We start from the raw sequence: 21873 nt of genomic DNA, 5'->3' as shown, positions 1-21873 counted from the left end.
CTGTACTTTTGATGTATTATTAAAATCAATAAAATGTAATAATTCAAATCCACTTTATTTTCTGGACCCTGACAGTATTTCATTTTTTGGGGTGGATTTCTGTTTTCCCAAACCAAATCAGAAAGTATGTTGTTGATTTTCCCGGATGTTGAGTCTGGGACAAACACTGACAGAGCGGGATAAGCAGCCTTCAAACAGCCTGAGCCTCATACGACGCTGCTTATTATCGTTGGGGTTTGTCCTCGTGACGTCACGGCGGTCTGTGCTGTGACCCGCTGGATCGGTTGTAGCGAAGAGGCGGCGCGCCGGAAAGCTACAGGATAGCATTAAACTAGCAGTGATCAAAACACAGCTTCAGGGCCTGTAACGCCTTCACCCTTTAGAATCCAACGCAGGACGTCCATAAGTGTCTGCAAGGTGACTCCCGAGGGACGGAGGACGTGCAAACACTTGTTTATGCGAGCGAAGTAAGCGTTTTGGCCTCGTCAACTTGGCTAACATTAGCCTACGTTAGGCCCAGCTAGTGCTAGCCTTGGAGCTTACTTTTCGCTAGCAAAAGCAAAACAAGGTAAGGGGAGGAAACTCGCTGCATTAACATACCAGCAGGCTCCGATAGACCTCAGCTGTCAATACAGATACCGTAATTTGCTCATTTGGCTAGTCAGTCATGATGTACTTAATAAAATACGGTGTGTATGTTCGCTAGCTGCCTGCTAACTGTTTCAAGCTCAGTAACTAACCTTAACGACAGCTATTGCTAAGTTATTGAGATGTGGAGAATCTCTTCTTTAAAGGCTAAGACTTATCCATTATTTTTTTTATCATACTGATTATGTGACGTTACTTAACAGAGTGCATAATGCAGTAAGTAAGTTGCTTAAATCTGAGTGTTTAGCAGAAGCGGTAGCTAACTAGTTAGCTGTAGTTTGGAGCTGCAGATTCGGTGAGCACAGACGTTCAGAAAGTAAACATTAGCCTGTGTGATGAGCGGGGTCAGCGCCTGTCATCTCTTCATCTCTCAGCAAACCATTCATGTTTGGTATGACAGTGTCTCCAGTCACTCTTCCCGTTTTTGGGAAGTCGTGCTGGCATTTAGCCAGCGGTACAGTTTACTTCTGTGCATCCTGAGCTGTTTGTTTTCAAGATACTCTGCTTGTTAACGGTAAAGGCTGAGCTGTCAGGACACTCCCTTCCAAAATATCAGCTGAATTGAACTTGTGGATATAAATATAATATTATACTGCACAGCAAACCTATGAGCCACTGTTTAACAGTAGTCTTTCATATCATATACTGATGAGCTGACATTATGAACTATCATGCCCAGTCTTAGCCCAACATAGTACATCACAAAGGCAATTACAAACACTGTGAAGCAATGTATAAGGTTTAATGTTATTGGAATATTAGGGTTAGGCAAATCTGCAGCCATTCAAAAGTGCGTAAGGAATTCTCACACACTGTTAGCTGTATACAAGAGATTATTATTATTATTGTTATTATTATTATTATTATTATTATAGTTTTTGTTGTTGTTGTTTGAGTCAATTATTGATGGTCTTATTGTCTTTGAGTTTGATGCTTGTTGAAGGCCTGTCACCAATAAGTTGCATTCTCAATACATTTAGTGACAGTGTTGCCTTTTGTTAGATGACTTATATGCTAAATGCAGCAAAAGACTGTTGCTGTTAGTTGCCAGATAATTTTTTGACTGAATGTTGCACAGTGTTCTTTCTTCGCAACGAAGACCACAACATTACTGGGACTCATTGGGAAGTCATGAGGACAGCAGCGCCCATGGGCCTTTCACATGACCCCAGCCAAGCCCCTGCACAACAATAAAACACACAAACACGCTCCAAACTTGTGTATAAATGAGATTACAAAATCACACTTATACTGTTAATCTGTCAGCTGTGTTTTCTTAGCACTGCCATCGCCTGACCTGCTGTGCTTTTGTTTTGGTAGGAATGAGTGATGACTTCTGTGGTAGTGTCAGACGGTGGAGGGAACATTGTGGAGTATGTCACTGTGGTGGAGGAACCCCAGCAGGTAAGCCTGTATGTCCCTACAGCTGCTGACAGGAGAGTCAGTGAGAGAAAAGGTAAAAAATGATTTGAGAGGTTGTGCTAATGGTAAAGGCCAGCATCAGGAGATGATAGTCCAGTTGGTTCAGCTTTGTTCATTGACGTACTACTGTTCAGGTGTTTGTCTAATGCACTAAAACAAAGGGTACACAACGTATCATTCAGCTTACTGTTTTTCAGGTAAACTTTTCAAAATATGTAGTCCACTGTTGGGTCTTGTCAATATTAAGCCTCTTATAGGCTGTAGATATACACAGTAGGCTATATTCAACAGAATAGCCTTCTAGCCCTTTAATAAAGTAGTGAAGTGAAGTTTAATTGCCAGTGCTTTCCCTAAAAATGTTTCCCTGAAATGTAGCACAGAAAACCTGGTATTTGTATATAATATACTGTAAGCTTTTTAGATTTTGTGTAGGGCTGCAACTAACAGATTCATCTGACACTTATTTTTTGATTTTACTATTAAATCAGGACCTAGTATAAACTAGACATATAGCAGTATTGCAAAACAAAAAGCTCAATATCTCTAACACAGTAACCATGGAAAACATTCTGATCTTTTTCTGGTCGTTGATTATAGATACTTTTAATGATGTATATCTGAGGAAAAGCCTTCTGGTGTCAAGCAGGATTCTGTTCTTTTCTATCACACTTACAGATGGATTTGATGAGAATTTTTTCAAGTCCTTTTAGATATAGTAACACTCAGGCAGTACACACAACACACACAGCACTGTCAGAATTTAATGGGACCCAGAGTTAGACCAAGAGCCACATGTTTACCCTGAATAGGCCTTAGAATAATTACTGATGGATACAGAAGGTGACACAGATGTTAATGTTAGACTCTGTCTTTAAATCTCATAAATTACCTGTGGAATTCAAAATGAAAGGGAAGTTTCCCTTCATGTAGCTTTTTTCAACAGAGGTGGTTTAAGGGAGTCTTGGTTGATGCAGTAGAAAATGTTGACCCAAAGCAGCCAAGAGTGGAAGGAAGCACTGAACCCACACAAGCCCCCGTGACCACAAAAATACAATAAGCATGAAATCAGCAGAAACAGTAGAGATGGATAAGATCGAAAGTCTGCAAGTCCAGCTGCCGGGACAGAGCAAGAATAAGATCTTAGTGGCACTAATACAGCATTCAGCTGCCTGTATACAGTGCACATGCTGTCATGCCTTCATGCCAGCAAGAGCCATGGTCAGAGGCTTTCTGTGATTGGGTTGTCTGTCTGTCCCATTCTCACAAAAACAGTATCTCAAGATTGTTTGAAAAAGATTTCTTCAAATTTGGCACAAAGATGAACTGATTCAATATTATGATCAAAGGTTAAGATTACTGTGACCTCACAAAGCACGCTTTTCACCATAATGCAAGAATTCACACACTATTTATCTGCAAGTGGACTGTTAGCATAGCATACAACAGTGAAGCAGTAATTCTAGTTTTGTGTGTATGTTTCATATCAGGGAGACCTCACATTGGGGATGCAGTGACATCACTGTAAATCTCACTTTTTCTAATGTTACCAAACTGTGCAGTGTGAGCAGCATCCTGCTGAGGAGGAGGAGGAGGAAGAGGAGGTGGTCCAGCAGGAGGTAGAGGCAGTGGTCATTGAGGGCGGCGAAGAGGTGGAGGAAGATGTGGAAGAGGAGGAGGGCGTGGTACTGCAGGAGGAGGGCTGTCCAGCTGTAATTGTGGAGGAGGTGCCCAGCGCTCAGGTGGAGGAGTGTTATTCTGCCCAGGTCCTGGTCTACGATGATGAGACATATCTAATGCAGGACGTGGCTGAGGAGCAGGAGGTGGTCACTGAAGTGGCTGAGACTGGTGAGGCTGAATTCTCTGAACGTGAAATTTGTCTTCTAAATGGTGGATAATTGTGGTTATTTTGAAAAAGGTCTGGTCTGCTGTGGGGTTCTTAACTTCTCTATATAACTTGAGGTGAAGGTGATTTTCATATTACAGATACTATTCAGTAATTCTACTTCCAGTGCATATTTAATTTTCCCTCCCTCTCCAGTCATTGATCACAGCCCCAGCAGCTGTGCAGATGCCACGTGGGCACTGTAAGAACTGTTATTGAGTGTTTGTATTTTCTCTGACACATATCTGATGCTGGTAGAGACCGTTTGGAGTGAATACAACATAAAGTAAGTCAATTTAAAAAAAAAAATACAACACAACAAACACAATGTCTGATTATAAGACAGTCAGGTGGACGTCTGAGGAGTCAGACATATTTATTTAATAATTATGTTGGAGAATACACAGGTGAAAAACGTTCATATTGGATTTGAATTATTTCTGATTTTGTGTTTGGCTGTGGCAGTGTGTGGAAAACACCAACTTTAAATTCAGTTCTTGGAGGATCTTGTATAGACTTGTCACCATATGATATGTTGCCAATAATCAAGGTTTTTATGAATCCAGATGGTAAAATCCAGATCATAGAAGTGTAAGTGGCACACTGCGTTAGCCTGAAGGTCTGGAATCAGCCTGGTTTCATTCATTTTAGTTGTTAAACTGACCAGGCGGTCTAAAAATAAATTGCATATGACTTTCTGAAATCTGCACAAGCTTAGTGTCTCTCACAGTGGTCTACAATTTCTTTCACACTTACTGGTACCTTCTCATTATGGAGAAGTTATGTCCTTATGCTTGAGCTGTAGTTGTTGTTGCTGATGTATGACAGCAGTAGACTGCCCTCTGCTGGCAGGAACAGTGTCTAACTGCTTAAACCAGATTACCGGAAACAGGAAGGGAGTAACAGCCTGCCACTATAAACCTCAAACAAGGAAGTTAACATTTCAAAATAGCTGAGGTTGCAGTGCTGCACTGCTGTGAATGTAACCTTTTCTCACCAGAAACAGGTTCTTTGTCTTGTTATTTGATGTTGCAGGTCTGGTCTTACTGTCTCCTCAGTGAGCATGCTTTGTTTGCAGAGGTCTGTGTACTGACAAGAGTTTTGTCTGTTCCTCTTCTTAGTGGAAATGTCGGGTCACGACATGGTGTGTTTTGACAAAACATTTGAAGCAGCCGAAGCTCTTCTCCACATGGAGTCTCCTGGAGGACTGCACAGTGAACGCAACACAGGTAAACACACTGCTAATACGTCCTTCTTTGTTAGATAGCTCACCATCAATATCTGCTATCTGTGCATGTAAGGTAGTGGGTACAGCAGTCAGTGGCTGTTTTTATCATACTGGCTGGAGATGCTTTTGGAGAATGAGGATTGGACAGGTAGATGAACTCAGATCTGGTTCAGGCTTTGTTGTACACTGATGACTCAGTTTGAATACATCAGGGTTTGGGACAACACATTGTTTGGCAAGATGATATTCTCCTCCGATCCTGGTGTATTCACTTAGTAGGTGATGTCATAAACAATAGCTATTCTCATTATAATATGTTTCACTTACTGTGTGGAATGGTACATTATTCCCCCTTTACCCTGAAGGTTAATGTTTCGCTTTCTAAAGATATTTTTCATGTCAGCAGCTTTTAAACTGTTGGAAACCTGAACATATTTACTGTAGAAAAACAACTCTGCTCACCTCGTCCTGAGGACATTTTAATTGGGTTACTTCTGCAAATACCCATAAATATAATGTGAGAGGTAAAAGTGTTACTGTGTTGGGACTTTGGAGGGGCAGGGCCGAACATTTAAAGGATCAGAGTTTTCTTACTGATATCATGATTGTGCTTTAAATAGATTTTATTTTCTATAATTAAAACTCCAGACCTTTTTTGGTGTTTACATAATATTTAACAAAACAGTTCTATACTAATCTTAATCATACAGTTATCTTGTTCAACACACTGTAGTTGCTTAAGCTAGCATTAACTTCACAGACTGACAGGACAGAAGAATCCCAGAGGTCTCAGATCCTCACAGTGATGTTATAATAGAATCCAACATCTTTGTTTACTTGACTGTCATGTACACTCAACGTATAAAAGCTAGCCCTGTTTTCTCCAGCAACATTGTAAATGTAATAAATGGCCAACACCACACTCACAGCCAGGGAAATGTCCGCTTCTCAGCTGTCCTTCCATCACTGCTGGGTGTTGGACTCCGTGCTTCCTGAAACAACACATTTAAGGCTAACAGCTGTACTCCACAAGATTTAGATTGAATTTGTCTGTTATTTTATTAATTAGTTATCGAATCAAATTATTAATCAAAGATTAGAAACAAATGTCTGTTTCAGCTCAAGATAGTCTGAATGTTGTGCTTTGTTTGACCTCAGCAGAGGATGTGATGATGGAGACAGTGGTGGAGGTGTCTACAGAGTGTGGACCCATAGAGGAGGAGTCCTTCCCTATCCCTCCTGAATGTGAACCTGCTGCCAAGAAGAAGAGAGGAGGTCAGTTTCCCATAAACACGTCTTGATGGTGCAAAAGATGAGTCCAGGAAATAGGAAAATATACATTGAGACTAACAACTAAAATACTGAACATGTTTGAGAATGATGCAGACACTGTGCAGAGTATGTGACTGCAGTCAAACCTGTTTAGTGTTGCAGTTCTTCACGGGATGTGACAAGGCCCTCTTGACCTTAAAAATTCATGTGTCTTTCTGAATGATCGTCACCTGTTGTGTGTGTGTTTGTGTTTGTGTTTGTGTGTTTGAGTGCAGGTGGACGGAAGCCAAAGTCACACCAACCTGCCTCCAATGGTTCCTTTGACTTGGGGATCAAGAAGAGACAGAGGGAGGGCAAAGGTTTGTATCAGCTAGATTCTATCACTTCAGTTCTATCTACAGAGGTCTGCTTTCTAAAAATGGAGTAAGAAATAAAAGAATATGTGAGAAAATCTGGATATCAGTAACGGATGAATTAACATTTGGGAAAATATTCCACCACCGCTCACCCAGTGTCAGCTGGGATCAGCTCCACCTTCCCCATGACCATGGGTTTGCCTTTGACTGATGGTCTCAGTGAGAATCAATTGCAGCAGATAGTCTTTTATAGTTTGGGGTTTTATGATACACTCACCCTAACTGTCCTATGTGCAGTGTTTTCCCCCAGCAGCCAGTGTGTCGATCCATCATTGTAAAATGGTGATATGGAGCTTGAGGATTTCATGCTGTTGTACTGTGTGTCCTCCAGGCAACACCACCTATCTGTGGGAGTTCTTGCTGGAGCTGCTGCAGGATAAGAACACCTGTCCCCGCTACATCAAGTGGATGCAGAGAGAGAAAGGCATCTTCAAACTTGTCGACTCCAAGGCCGTGTCCAAACTGTGGGGGAAACACAAGAACAAGCCCGACATGAACTACGAGACCATGGGCCGAGCCCTGAGGTCACCCAGTCTTCTTTGCCTGACAGTCCTGAACAGTGTCTGTCTCTGTCACTCAAAATAACACAGCTCTGATGGTCCCTGTGTGTACAGGTATTACTACCAGCGTGGCATCCTGGCCAAGGTGGAGGGTCAGCGTCTGGCCTACCAGTTCAAAGACATGCCCAAGAACATTCGTGTGATCGAGGAGGAGGAGGAGGGCGAGGATGTGGAAGACGCAGAGGGCATGGTGTCCGGCCAGCACCCGGCTCACCAGCAGGGCCCTGCCAGCCTTGGCACCAACTCCCCCGCCGCCACCCAGCCTCAGCAGACCTATGTCACCGTCATCCCCAGCAATGCCGCCACCAGGTCTGAGTCTCATTTAACATTTCATGTGTGTTCTTTAAACAGAGGAAAATAAAAACTGCTTAGCAGTCAAAAGGAATATTAACTGTCTAAATGAATAAAATGGCCACACAGACTGTTCAGAGAGTTAGTCAGGTGGAACCAGTCTGCAGGCCTGTGCTGATGGAGGAGATGCTGTTTCTTAGTAGTCTGTGACCTGCAGTGAGATTGTCCAGGGCTGAGACAAAGACCAGAGAGGCAGTCGGGGTATAAACCTAATGCCTTATGTTAATAACTAATGCCCATAATGATGAAACTGATGGGACGGGTGTAATTATCTAACTGAAGATTAGTTTAATCTGCTGTAATAAAGGAAAAGGACAAGCTGTTTGGTCACTGAGTGAAATCTGGTATAAAAACAGTGTCAAGTCTCTGAACATAACTCGACACCAATGAAAAAATCTTGTTTAAACTAAAAAAACCCAACATTTTTTATTCATGTCATTTACCTCATTTATTGCACTTGTTTCATTTCAGCTCAGTGTGAGTCTCTGCTGTGTGTTGCAGTTGTTTCCGGTCGTGCTCTCCCCTGCTTTCTGTTTCTCTCTCTCTCTCTGTGTGTGTGTGTGTGTGTGTGTGTGTGGAGGACAGAAGAAACAGGTTGACAGCTGGTTATGTAAACTGCAGTAAAAGCTCCAACAAGTGTTATAAATCCCTCTAAACCAGACAGACGTCTGGAAGTCCCATCAAAATGTCAGTGTTGATGGCAGGAAGCAGCTCTCCTGCTGCTAGCTGTTAGCATAGGACAGGCTTTTCCCCATTGTGGCTGTCAGAGAAGAAATACTTGTCAAATATGGTTCTTTTAACCAAATGTTGTGTAATATGGTGATTAAAAACCACTTCAGTTTAGAAGCAGAGGAGGAATAACAATTATTCTTAATAAACTGTAATTTTCATCCACACAGAAGAAAAAGTATTTGTGTGTGAGGAGAAGACTTTGAATTCTGTTGTGGATGTTACAGGGACACACCAAAGAGATGTTTTAATACCCTGATTCATCATGTGTATATATTTAATTAACAATTAACAACAATTAAGTTGTGATAATTTCATCAAACCATCACATAACAATTTCTCCATAACTCATGTTGTCATCAAAAATGAAAACAACATCAGTATTTTGTACCATAAAAGAACTGATGTCCTGGGTTCACCCTGAACAGTCTCAGTCCCTCTGACTAACCTCGTTATGTAAATGTCAGAATAAAGTGCCTGAGCCTCTTCTGCTTCAGGTTGGACCTGTGTTTCTATCACTGTACCATTCTCATAATTTCCAGGCCAAATACAAAGGAAGAGCCAGAGGACATTTAGCTTAGTTCAGAGGGAGCAGCTGACCTCACCCTGCAGACAGTTAATCTATTTCTCATACTGGAATGCTGTCTAACATCCTCTCTGCCTTTTCCTGCAGGCCCATCCGAGCCATGCCGGTGGTCATGACCAACTCACTAGGTCAGGTGACGTTAAACTCCTCGTCCATTCTCACCACCACCACAGGAGTCCCTGTAACGGTAGCGAACGCCTCCGCCGGCGCTCCCCCCAAACTGGTGATCCAGGCTCTGCCCACCGTGCTGCCTGCCGGCTCCAAAGCAGGAGAGAAGATCACCATCATCACCATCCCAGCCAACCAGCTGGCCACGCTCATGCAGGCCAACTCGACTGGCCAGGTCACGCAGCTCATCCAGGCCAAGCCCGTCGCTACGCAGCTGGCACCGGCCGCCGCTAAACCCGCGGCTGGGACCGCGCCCACGGTTCAGCTAACGACAGGCCGGACGGCGCCGCAGCTCATCCTGGCGAAACCGGCGGCAGTGGCTCAGCCACTGCCTCAGCTCCAGGTGAGCCAGCCTCACCCCACCCTGCCCAAAATCCCCACCCAGCCCCCGAAGCCCTCCAACTGTCAGCCCGAGGCAGCACAATCAGAAGTAGCAGCAGAGGCTCCACCCCCATCCAGCCCACCAGCAGCATCAGCAGAGACCCTGTCATCCTGAGAACCCTGCCCTGAGCCAGGGCCACTGAGGGGGAGTGGGAGGGGGTACAGGAAGTGACTGTGGACACTGCTGAGGAAGTGCAGGACACATCCCACACCTCCCCTGCCTCAGAGCAGAGGTGCTCTCTTATTGGCTCAGACTGTCAGCCTAATGTTTCTCTCCAGGGAGACTGAAGCCCCACAAAGGATTAAAGGGACTGTTGTACACACACAGACACACACACACAAACACACACACACACACACACACACACACACACACACAGATCCTTCAGAGCTCAGAAGACATGGGCAGCCTTAGATTGTACATTAAAAAACTCCTTTTTGTAATCAAACCTAATATAAAAAGCCTGACAAAACTTTGTTGTAAACAGAAATGTAAAAAGCATTTTTTGATACTCAGCCCGTATGTATCAGTACAGACGTAGTTGGAATTCATCTCTTTGTTTCTTCCTCTGTTTCAGTCTTTAATGGTTTGTCTGCCGAGTTGTTACTCCACAGCACTGTCACCTTCTCCGAGCGCCCGCCGTCTTTTTGTACTGTTCATAAAAAGGGAGTAAAAGGACGTCTGCGTTGAGATAAATGACATAAATGGTGTGCTCCACATTTGAAGTATGATATACTATTTTTTTCTTGTACTATCAGTGTATTGAAGTAGATTTTACTGAAATATGTATTATAAAAAAGACAAATGTGAATGAAAAGTGTGAAGTTGTTTTATTCAGCTGTCTGAGAAATGAAATGTTAGACTGGTGTGAACACAGTAAACTGTGCTAGTCAGGCCACAGAGAGGCGCTGTGCTGCAGGCCTCAGTTCACTTCTGTGTGACAGTAGTGAAGTGTCAGACCCTCTGTGTGAGTCCAGCTGTGTGCTGGGTAATGATTCTTACTGTGACAGAGGTATTAGCTTTGCAAAAGCACAAACTTGTAGACAGTAGTCATTTAACAGACAGAGTATTTCAGCACAGTACTTCAGTCTGTTGACACAGAAAATGAGCAAATGAAACAGGAAGAACCCAGCTGACATTTTCAAATGCTTGTTGCTAAAAGTGAGAGGCTGTGTGTGTTTGTGTGTGTGTGTGTGTGTGTGTGCGTGTGTGCTTAGACAAAAGAACATGTCACAACAAACCAGCAGTAAACTGTATTGTCCAGGCAACAATATGAGTAAAAATGTCTTTATTTATATTTTACATAGAAGATTTCTCCTCATGATCACCATGATCCTGATCACCAGTGTCAAACTGAAGAACTGAGGGTTACTTAAGTAGAAAATAATTTAAAGTAACTACTAGAATATCTGCTTATTAGAGTAAAACTAACTGATAGAGAATAAAAAGAATAATTTAATAAAATCAAGTTATACATTTGTCTTATGTGCATGTAGCAAACAATAAATAACTGCAGTCCAGTGTTCAGACTTCAGCAGGTGAACTCCTGCTGTGTCAGTTGAAGTTCAGTTAAAGGAACACAACATTTTGTTCGAGGGCTCAGAAACTCTAGAGACTCGACTTGCTCTGCTGTGACTCAAACTCCAACTTGTCGAGACTGTCTGGTTAACCTCTAATCATGATTATCTTTAAAATAATAGCAAGAGAACAGAAAGTGACACATGCTTACATGGGTTTGTGTGTGAGCTTCATGGCAGCAGATTATTCACACTCAGATCAGGTTTCACTTGCTTCACCATGACTCCACTCCAAGATTCGAAACACTCTTCACTCAGACTTACACTATGAAATCATTATTGATTGTGGATGAACAGTCTCCTCTCAGTCTTGTTGGTCCTGGAAACCTACATCAGCCTATGGGGTTCATCCCTGAAGCTGACGTCACAGAGCAGTGATAAATGGTCAGAGGGGTAGTGGTAGGAGGGGAGGCGGCCTGGGCCGATCTGCTCCTCAGTGGGAATGTCCAGCAGGCAGTCCACACTCAAAGCATCATGGGTGTACCAGATATAGTCCAGCGTGCTGCAGCTCTCCCCAGAGGGGCGGATCTTCCATGTGGTATAGGCTGGCTCCGTCTGTCTGTCAGAGCTCAGCAGCTTGTACGCAGAGTCCAGGCCGAGGGGGGAGGAGCTGAAGCGCCTGTAAACGTCCTCTGAGGGTTCTGCGTTAAAGTCCCCACATACGACTAAAGGGAGGACGGCTGACGGCGCCTCGCTCTGGCCGCCGCCCCTGGATGTGATGCTGCGTAAACTCTGCAGGAGGTCGGCGCCCTGCGCGCTCCGCAGCCTCTCCCACCCACTGCGAGCTTTCAGGTGGGTGACGGCCACGCACAGCCGCTGCCCGGTTACTCGGCAGTGTAGTGTCTGAACAATGGCTACCTGGTTGGTGGGCAGCATCATGGCCGACAGCCGCAGGTGAGCCGTGGCCTGGAGGGAGAAGCGTGAGCGGCGAAAAAACAGAGCGCAGCCGTCAGGACCGTTATTCTGCTCTACATCCAGACAAGGAGACCAGGGTTTTGCCAGGAAGCTGCCATGGTAACCCAGGCTGGCCATGATTGGCTGGAAAGTGTCATAGTAGTGGTCCACTTCCTGTAGACACAGGATGTCGGGTCGGTAGGTGAGGATCTCCTCCAAGATCAAGTACTTCCTTTCCTGCCAGTTGAGAGCTTCCAGTGGACAGCGGATAAACCCGTCTTTACCTTCACCCAGAGCTGCAAACAGAGACACACAGGTTGATTTTCATGCAAGATTTTCAAGAGTGGACATGAGCTTACAGACATGCTAATGGCTCGGTGAGCCTGTAAAACACAGGAGTCCACATTAGTCACTGTAGTCCTCCACAGATCCACAGATCTCTACCTTGTGCCAGTATGTTCCACTGCATGATCCGTATGGATGGGTTGTGCTTGTGGTGGCAGGGTGCCGTGCCGCTGGGATAGACCAGATCCCGGTGCGGCCGGGCCGGTCGCCTCTGCAGGACATCCTCACACTCTCTGAGCAGCTGGTCCGGGTCTACCTCGGCCAGGTCCTGGTCTGGGCTCTCCTCTGCGTACAGGTCCGGCTGGGCCAGGGGGGAGCTGTTCAGTGACTGGGACAAGGTACCAAACAACCTGCTGCTGCTGCTGCTGCTGCTGCTGCTGCTGCTGCTGCTGCCACCCATTGGACAAACTGATTGAGGAAACAAGAGAGAAACATGTTCATTAATCATCTTCATTACACTTGCCTTGTTCCTTGCAGTTTTTGCTAACATTAGCCAGTATAAGCTCCTGGTCATCAGGCCAAGAAAGTACTCTATAACAAGTGCTCTGAGCTCCAGAGCTTCTGTTCCTTAAAATAAGGTATGAGTCTGAATCATGGCCTCCTATAACTCCAGACTTTGTGGAGACCCTACTTTTGATTGGAGTCACTCCTGACAATGCCAGTTTTGTTTTTTTTTGCAAAGCCAGTTGGTAAAGAGTAACGGATGACCTTTGTCAGTAAAAGGAAGCAGTGTGGCTTTCCTCTGCTGTGCCAACAGGCAGGACAAAGAGCAGCATGAAAACCACTGGACTGACAGACTGTCAGCCTCACTGCAACACTCCTGCAGACAGGACAATGCTCCTGTTGATCTTTAGGCCTTTAGAAGTTTCAGAACATACTGACTAATCAACTAATCATTTACTCAGACCACTCACTGAAGTGCTGATCATAGGAAGAACATATAGTCCAACAGTCCACACACACACACACACACACACACACACACACACACACACACACACAGAGCAGAGACAGACTGGACATTCAGCTCATTATTAGACTGTTATCATTCTTACATGTGTGCTTTCAGCAAACTCACATGATCCCCCACATCAATGGCTTACTGACAGTTTAATCTTCAAACTGTCCAAACTCAAAGACTGTACAGCATCAGTAGATTCCATTACTACTGAAATATTCACTCATTAAGCAGTGGACTGGCTAATTACTGCTATTTGATTTGGATGACTGAGAATCTCCACAGACAAAAGCCCTCACTCTCCACTGCAGGGTGTCAGCTATCAGATCCTGTAGCTGGATTTAAAGTCAATTCAAACACCATGACAAACCCACAGCGGCCAGAATCTGACTGAATGAAGCCCATGCAGACTGAGAAGATACAGGAAGAGACAGACAACGTCAACGTCAAGACTGATGAGCCTGCTTTTGCTGCTTTTCTAAAAAAAAAAACAAACAAACAAAAACAACCATACTCAAGCTTTGCTAAAAAAAAACATCTAAAGTTAATATTTACATGATGTGACCTGTGTTTATACCTCTGGCCTCTGCATCAGAAAAGAAACTGGCTTTTAATCTATCAGAGCATGGATGGAAACGATGCTGAATGAACTTCACTTGGGAGAATAAGCATGAATAAGCAGAATGTGTGTGTGTGTGTGTGTTTGCTCCACTAAATGAAACAGTTGATGAATCAAAGTACATCACTGCACAAACACCAAACCCACAGAGCCATGAATCAGTGTGTGACTGTAGCAGTGTCTTACCCATGGCCTCCATGTCAGCTCAAACGCTTCCCTCCCTGTCCCTCCTCGGTCTAAAGACCAGCACAGTCCACCTCTCTGTCTCTGTTTATTCTCTCTCTCTCTCTCTCTCACACACTGTCTACGCTGTGACTCATCCTTTATCTGTCTCATCCTCCAGTACATCCGTCTCCCTCTCTCTCTGAGTCATCAGTTCCCACCTCACCCTCCTCCCCCTCTCACCCTCACCGGGTGACAGAATGACCTCTACAGAGAGGGGGAGACATAGTAAGCCTGTCTCAGACATGGAAGAGAGGGAGACAGAGAGCTGGGAGATTTCTTCACCATAGTGATGAGAGATGCTGATTGTGAACAGGAACAGGAAGTGTCTTACAGAGAAAAGGGGGAGAGAAAAAGAGGAGAAAGAAAGAACTGGAGGAAGTAAGTGGGGGCTTGATAAGAATGGGCACGTTGTCCAACAGGTGGGGATGGCAGGACTATCCACTGTGGGCACGCGCACACACACACACACACACACAAAGGACATGTGTTCTGTAGTTAACTGTGGACAGAGGAGGGAGCAGAAGGACAGAGTGTGGGTTGTTCTCTTTGTCAGTGGCACATTTACATGATTTACATGGACACTGACTTAACCTGGTTAGTTCACTAATCTGATTTTGGGTCAGTGCTGACTACTTTTACATTTTCAGGTCAAACAAGATGATGATACCCGACTGCTCATCTATGAACTTATTATCCTCTATTCATATTTTTAGGTTTGACCAGGTATGTGTAAACACGGTTAGCATGTTGTGACCCATCCAATGAAATGACAGCTTACCTGCCAGTCCCAGCATCTATGCTGTTGACAGCACACTGTGTGGTCAGTTTATTAGCTACACCTGCACACTGTCATGGAATGTCATGCCTGATCTCAGGAAGTAGGAGTAGGATCCACTCACTAGCTGTCCATCACATTTCTTCTTGTCCTTGTTCCCTCAACAAAATGTTGACAATGACAATATTAACGTTTAGATAATGAGCACTTCACCACATGCAGCTTCTTAGTTTAGTGTGTTAACTGGTTAGCATTTGGTAATTAGCACTTCACACACAGTACAGCTGAGGATGATGGGAATGTCGTTAGTTCTGAAGGTATTTTATTGAAATCCAAAGTACTGGACGACTACTATCGTACAACATAGTGGAGGAGATTTTGACCTGATGATAGCACCAGATGAAAAGTTAAGGGAACACCACAGTTTTTCATTTTACATCCCATGAACCATGCCAAGCCCATCACATGGTCCAACCAACCAGCTGATCAGCTCCCACTGTCATCCCAAACTGCCACACCACTGACACAGGTACAAACCTCTCAACACAACACAATGCAAAACAGCTGTGATATGAGCTACCAAAGGTTCATCTGATAAGTCTGGTCAGCAGAGTTAATTCAATAAAAAAGGACCATGATCTCTACTCTTAGCCTCCTGCATACATGAACACCAATATATACTTACATAGAACTTTAGCGATGAGCAAAGCACACACACATAAACACGCAGTTTTTTTAGCTGTGTGAAGGTTATCCAGTTAACATTCTTCTCTCTTTCGAGCCTCAGCGATCCCTCACTCTTCCTCCTTTGAGCTGGACTGAGTGGGAGCAGGCAGTCTGCTGGATGTGGGTATGGAGGGAGAGTGTGACTCTCATGAGACTGTCCCAGTGAATGCTGCTGTGGCAGTCAGATGGAGGAGTGACTCTGAGACTGACTGGCCCATTCAAGAATGCTCTGCCTCCCTTTCTCTCTCCCTCTCTCTCTCCCTCTCTCACACACACACACACAGTGCACAGAGCTGTGCAGTGTAGGCAATCCAGAGAGGAATCTCAGTAAACTGGAATGTCAATGAACAATGAACTGTTAGACAGGCAGATTGATTGTGTATGTGTGTTCCATATTGTCCCATGGTTAACATACACCACCGGGTCAGAAGGCAAGTAAGGTTTTCAGGTCTAGTTCTCAAATATGATTTAAGAATTGACGTTGCTTTTTCAGCACCAACTGATCAGACAGCAATAACTGAAGACAGCTAAACTGCCATTCAGTCAGTGCCCTGTGCATAACACGGCCCCAACTCCAAACCTCACCAACCTCCCAGTTAGTTAGTGAGTCCAGAAACAGTAGAATGCAGAGACAGAATGCTTAAGTTGCAACTATGAACACAGCGTTCATCACCAGCTCAGCTGGGATCTGCCGATTACACCTCAACACAGCTGATTTACAAACTGTAATGCAGTTTGTTTTTTTTCTTTCATTATAAGAGTCAGGCACGGGTCTAAGTGTGTTTGTGCAACACCTAAATTGTACAGAGTGTTGCATTGGTTTGGGCTGTTCACAAAAGGTCTCATTTTACCAGTGTTATTTTGTTTGGCAAACAGCGTGATCACTCCCTAAATGCCAAGGACAGTGTGTTCACTTCATCACTGAGCATATTTGTTTCATTTTGCTTCATAATGTCTGAGTGTACTGTGAGAAACAACCTGTGTTGTGTCTTCATGACTACTGTTTGAGAATGGTCCAAAAAGATGTTAGAATGTATAATTTCACACACGGCCCGACAAACAGTCAGAGTCAGCGTCCAGATCATCAGAATAACCTGGCAGGAGCAACAACACTTATCTGAAGCATACTTGGTTAAATGAGAACACAAGTACAGAGAGACAGTGTCTGACTGAGAGAGGCCTGTTGTCTCATATGTCCCTGTTTCAGAGACAACTCACCAATGGCACACACACCACAGTAAGACTAAAGAAAGACTGTGTTGTTTCCAACCCAGTACAAAATATACTAAATACAGACTTTATTGAGCTGAAAACCCTCCAATCAGACTAGTGCCACTGTGAGTAACACCTGCTCCATGTCCTCACTCAAACTGTTTTTTTCTGTGCCAAAGAAAAGAGCTGGTGGTGGCAGGAGTCCAGGACCAGGTGAAGCTGCTGTTGAATAATAAGCCAGACTGTGGTGCTGGTTACACAGACAGAGATCAAATTCCAGGACATCTCTCCCTCTGTTGTGTGGAGCCACATACCTACCAACTGAACTACCAGAGCCACATATTAGATTAAGGGTACAGGGTGAAAAATGAATGAAGGATTTGTCCTGTGTAAATGTGACATTAATCAGACACTGAGCTGTCTGAAACTGCTGAATTCCACTGAAAGAACAACACTTAGAGAAGATGATACTGACAACCACTGTAGGAGTTGAAAGCTGCTTTTTTACTGATTACAAAGATAATAATATCTGTGTGTAACACATATAACTGACCTGAATCCTATAATATTAAGCTAACTCAAGACATTTAACTCCTTAAATGGAGGCTAATATGAGCCTGACTGACTCATTTAACCCTAGTGTGCACTCTCTCCTGACCCATGTTGTCTTTAATGGATGGTTATGTAACTCAGTTACAATCCCATTACATATGGAGGCCAGTAAAGATCTGTATGGAGACAGATTAAGTGTTAGCCTCCAGAGGACTCAAACACAGAAACCATTAAAGCAGCTAATTTAAGGCACCGTTTTAGAGCTGACCCCGGCCATGAGGGAATGTGCATGAGTATGTAGATGCGTGTTTGGGTGGGGGTGTGACCTGATCACAGGCATGAAACTAGAGACCTAACCCATTTCCTTGTGGCAATACCTAAAATAGACAAACTTTAAAACCTGGTGAGAACGGCTTAAACATTCTGACCCAGATGCTGGTTGCTGACTGGCTCACACGTAACCAGTATGAGGCTAGTCTTTCTATAAGATCAGGCTTTCCTCCAGATAGTCATATAATACCATGTATCAGTTTTACAGTTAATACTGTACACAGATCAGCCACAATATTAAAACCACTGACAGGTGAAGTAATGACATGAATCATCTCTTTACAAAACAAAGTTCTGCTGGGAGACCTTGGGGCCTGACATTCATCTGGATGTTACTTTGATACATGCCAGCCAATGTAACATTGTTGTAGACCAAGCACACCTCCCCATGCCAAACGCACTCCCCCCAGCAGGACAGTGGTCAAAAACTGCTCAGGAATGTTTGAAGGAACACGACAAAGAGCCCAAGGTGTTGACCTGGCCTCCAAATCCCCCAGATCCAAATCTGACTGAACATCTGTGGGATGCACCAGAACAAGCTAGATGCTGGAGGCCCCACCCTGCAACCCACAGGACCAAAAGGATCCGCTGCCAATATCCCAATGCCCAACACCACAGGACACCCTCAGAGGTCCTGTTTCCATGCCCTGACAGGGCCCTGACAGGTCAGAGGTGTTTTAGCTTTAGTAGTGGCTGACGGTGTATGTGAATTTAGTCAAGAAAATACTGGCATTATTAGAAAAAACGATTCTGCTGACTGTTTCACACAAATTTCAAGAGTTGTAAACTTTTATACAGCTACATTTTAAACTACACTTCAACTATGCATGCATGTAAATAGGCTACATCTGTTATTTCAGTGTCAATGTGATACCTTAAATCAGAATTTCATATCTTCTGCTGTTCATTGTAACCACAGGTCATGCTTATGGCTGGCTGATGTGGTCAAATATATTATCACAATATCAACATCAGCTAGAGTTACCACTGTCTGTCTGTCTTATCAACCAGTACAGACCTGAGTTTTATCTTAATGGTTTCAGTTACCTGTAAAAGTAAACACCAGCCTTTTACCTGATTATTAGATTCAATGAAGGAGTCGAAAGGATCTGTATTGGATAAGTGGGTCTGATGGTGGATTTAGCTTGAATGAAACTAAACCACACCTAAATCCTTGGAAAAATATAAAGCCAAACTATTATATAAGTTTAACCCTCATAATTGTCTGACTGTATGTTGAATCAGATACTCCTTTAGAAACATAATTTCACGCTGCTGTTTCAGAAACAACAAAATTCTCTTTTCCTTGTTTGAAATAATGCCTTTATAAGGCATGTTGGTCTGATCTGATCTGCAGCATTCTGTCCTTACGTTTAGAGATGCCAAGAGAATCTTGTGTATTAACATCTCAGCGCCGGGCTGAGCTCTTGCTCTCCACACAGACCTATGAGCCTGTTTGTCAGCTAGTTAGGTGTAGCACCAATGCTGTGAGAAAAGAAGTGCAGCGTCATGGTTTGCAGTGGCAGGAAACCAGAGGCTGCTTGAACAGATTACTTGACAAGAGAATCTGTCTAAGACCCGCAAAAGAGGCCATCAAGAACATCCTGTATCGCAGTTTTAGAGAGGGAATTAAGAGGACTGGTTACTTAGCAGGAGCAGTGTTAGCCTCTGTGGCTGATGAGCTATGGAAAAGAGTGCCACCTATAGAAGCTCAGACAAATACACTGATTGGTTGACAGGTCAAGAGGGTAATGTTATATAAAGCCCAGTTGTTTAATGTGAGGTATGATTAGTGGATATAACTGAGAAATCCTTTTAAACACTTCCCACACAAATATGCCAAAGCTTCCTTGCATGATAATAAATTAAATATCTTTGAGATTTGTACTGTTGGTTGATGTGGCAGATTTAAAACACTTCAAAAAGAATTACAGTTATTAAAGACAAATATAACTGTCTGTTATCATGTGCTTTGTGCTCATTTAATTAAGAATTAAGTGAATGCAAACATAAAAAGAAATACATACATCACAGCGACGTGTTTCATCTTATTTCCTTGTTTGATTGATGCCGTTTTGTGTAGACAGAGAAATGTAATTTAAGGAAACATGTTATAACTGTCTAATATGTCCTGGAACTGGCCATTTGTAACATTTCCTGGTTGTATCGGCAGTATTTGATTGTAACACATCAGTTTAAAGCCATTTGAGCTAATTTCCTCCGACTGGTGGTTGTTTCAGTCAAACCAGTGTGAACGGGGCAGAGGTCAGTGGGGCTCTCTGTGGAGGGGCAATAATCCTGAGGGGCTGTGGCTGTTATATAATCAGCTTCACATGATATGGAACATGGTTTTCACGTGTGTCTGACTTTTTTTTTTTTTACATTTTGTACATATGGTGGAAAGTTCAACATACAGCCATGAGCACTACATTTAAGGCATATTATACATGTATGAGGATGAGACCTGTTTCTCTCAATATGAAAATATTTGTATGTTGAGCTTAATCAAAACAATGTCACTGTCAAAAAAACTCAACTTCAATTCTTCTGAATCATTAGTGCTTCAGTATGGTAAAAGCGATGAGGTAGGAGTACACTGTTTTATCATAAACTCAAGTTACGGAAGTTTTAAAGCTGTATCATGAAAAGGAATGGAATGTTGTGAAATGTTATAGAGATAAAAACAGCTTCCTGGGCCGTATCGCGAGACGAATTTGACTAAGACTGACAGGAAGTCATACTACTATTTCAAGGCCCCAAATCATAACGAACGGTGTAATTGAGTGTACAATACCTAGTGCTGCCCCAGCGATGGATGCTCCACTCAGCTTCCCCTGGGGACAGGTCCCTTTGACTCCCACTCCTCTTCCTCCGACACCGGAGTACCGTGGTCCCGCCGAGGAAGAGCGTTCCGCCGGTGAAAACGGTCTCCGGGCTGTCGGTCCACCCCGGGAAGACACGCACAACTGATTCAATAACGCCGAACAGCGACGGGCTGGATTCATTCTTTACGGTACTGAGTCCAACAAAGAGAGAGAACTGTGAGAGTGTTCCGCTGTCCTTTCACCTACACCAACCAAACTATGCCATTTACTCAGCAAAGAACTGGGGAATGTTCCGCCAACACGCGGTTTACCTAGATACGCTTCCTTTCTCTTTATACTTTTGAAGGAAAGAGAATACCGGCAAAAGTTACATCATGCTTTCTGGTGAGTCACGGAACACCGGCTACTGAGCGGTTGGTTATAGATGGACTAGTCCGTGACGTTTTCAAGAGGGCACCTAATACGGTATAATTAACTATAACATATACAAAGTGCTAATAGTTCATGCCAAATGTATGTGACTGTTTTACGTTCCGTCGCAAACGGATAAAAGCCTAAATGTAAAAAAGCGACATAAAGCTGTCCCCCCTAATGTCACTAGTGGTTCGAGCCGCAGCGACACTTGTACAGAAGAGGCGGGAACTAGCGAGAAGAGGGCGTTAACTTTTCATAAATAAGCCAATCACCGTTCAATGTGTCCATTAGACAGGCCTGGGGGGAATGACGTAAATAACACGTTCCTCCACGTCACGTTTCTTATGCTATCTACGCAGTGATCTTCACAGATTGTAGCTTTATCCTGAAAACCATCCTTGTTGAAAACAGCTTGCTCCAGATGAGTCAATAAGCTGACAACCGGTCCAGGATCAATTCACCATCCTCTCTCTCTCTCTCTTTCTTTCTTTTTTTAATTACAGAAGTTTTATTTGGTTTTTGGTAGATGTCCGTTTTTGTCATAGATTGTCATTGTGCTCTTCATTTTTGAATCATTATCATACAGAGAAAAAAGTCATTCATCACAGTTACCAAATCAAACCTGAAGAGAAAACTGTTTCTATATGCTATAGAGCATTAGTTTGGCCTCAACTAACTCTACTGAAACAGATCAAAAAGAAAATGGAAGGGAGTGACACCCAATAATTCAGAGCAGTTGGTTGCAAAAAATACCATTAAGCACATCTTTGCACTGTA

At 43.6% G+C, this 21873-nt stretch overlaps 2 protein-coding genes across 6 annotated transcripts; one reads left to right on the top strand and one right to left on the bottom strand.

Moving 5' to 3' along the window:
- Positions 1-214: 214 nt before the first annotated feature.
- On the top strand, positions 215-10461 carry elf2a (E74-like factor 2a (ets domain transcription factor)). Of its 3 annotated transcripts, none has more exons than XM_018694368.2 (9): positions 215-467; positions 1969-2052; positions 3630-3915; positions 5074-5181; positions 6339-6455; positions 6728-6811; positions 7200-7392; positions 7483-7737; positions 9182-10461. In XM_018694368.2, the coding sequence occupies exons 2-9, from the start codon at positions 1978-1980 to the stop codon at positions 9756-9758; spliced, it is 1695 nt and encodes a 564-aa protein (XP_018549884.1). In that variant the 5' UTR covers positions 215-467; positions 1969-1977; the 3' UTR covers positions 9759-10461. The 3 variants fall into 3 exon arrangements, with proteins under 3 accessions (XP_018549884.1, XP_018549885.1, XP_018549883.1); XM_018694369.2 differs by having other exon boundaries at positions 215-568; positions 6342-6455; XM_018694367.2 differs by having other exon boundaries at positions 216-568.
- A 454-nt stretch (positions 10462-10915) lies between these two features.
- Positions 10916-21294, bottom strand: nocta (nocturnin a). Of its 3 annotated transcripts, none has more exons than XM_018694370.2 (3): positions 20652-21294; positions 12560-12868; positions 10916-12411 (listed from the first exon to the last, which is right to left on the bottom strand). In XM_018694370.2, exons 1-3 carry the CDS (start codon positions 20860-20862, stop codon positions 11549-11551), a joined length of 1383 nt encoding a protein of 460 aa, XP_018549886.1. In that variant the 5' UTR covers positions 20863-21294; the 3' UTR covers positions 10916-11548. The 3 variants fall into 3 exon arrangements, with proteins under 3 accessions (XP_018549886.1, XP_018549887.1, XP_050928050.1); XM_018694371.2 differs by lacking the exon at positions 20652-21294 and adding an exon at positions 15723-16308; XM_051072093.1 differs by lacking the exon at positions 20652-21294 and adding an exon at positions 14224-15656.
- Positions 21295-21873: the final 579 nt, after the last annotated feature.

This window comes from Lates calcarifer, linkage group LG8 (genome assembly GCF_001640805.2).
Source record: "Lates calcarifer isolate ASB-BC8 linkage group LG8, TLL_Latcal_v3, whole genome shotgun sequence".
Taxonomy (NCBI): domain Eukaryota; kingdom Metazoa; phylum Chordata; class Actinopteri; family Centropomidae; genus Lates; species Lates calcarifer.
The sequence above is the reverse complement of the archived record's forward strand: the minus strand, read 5'-3'. Positions and strand labels throughout refer to the sequence as shown.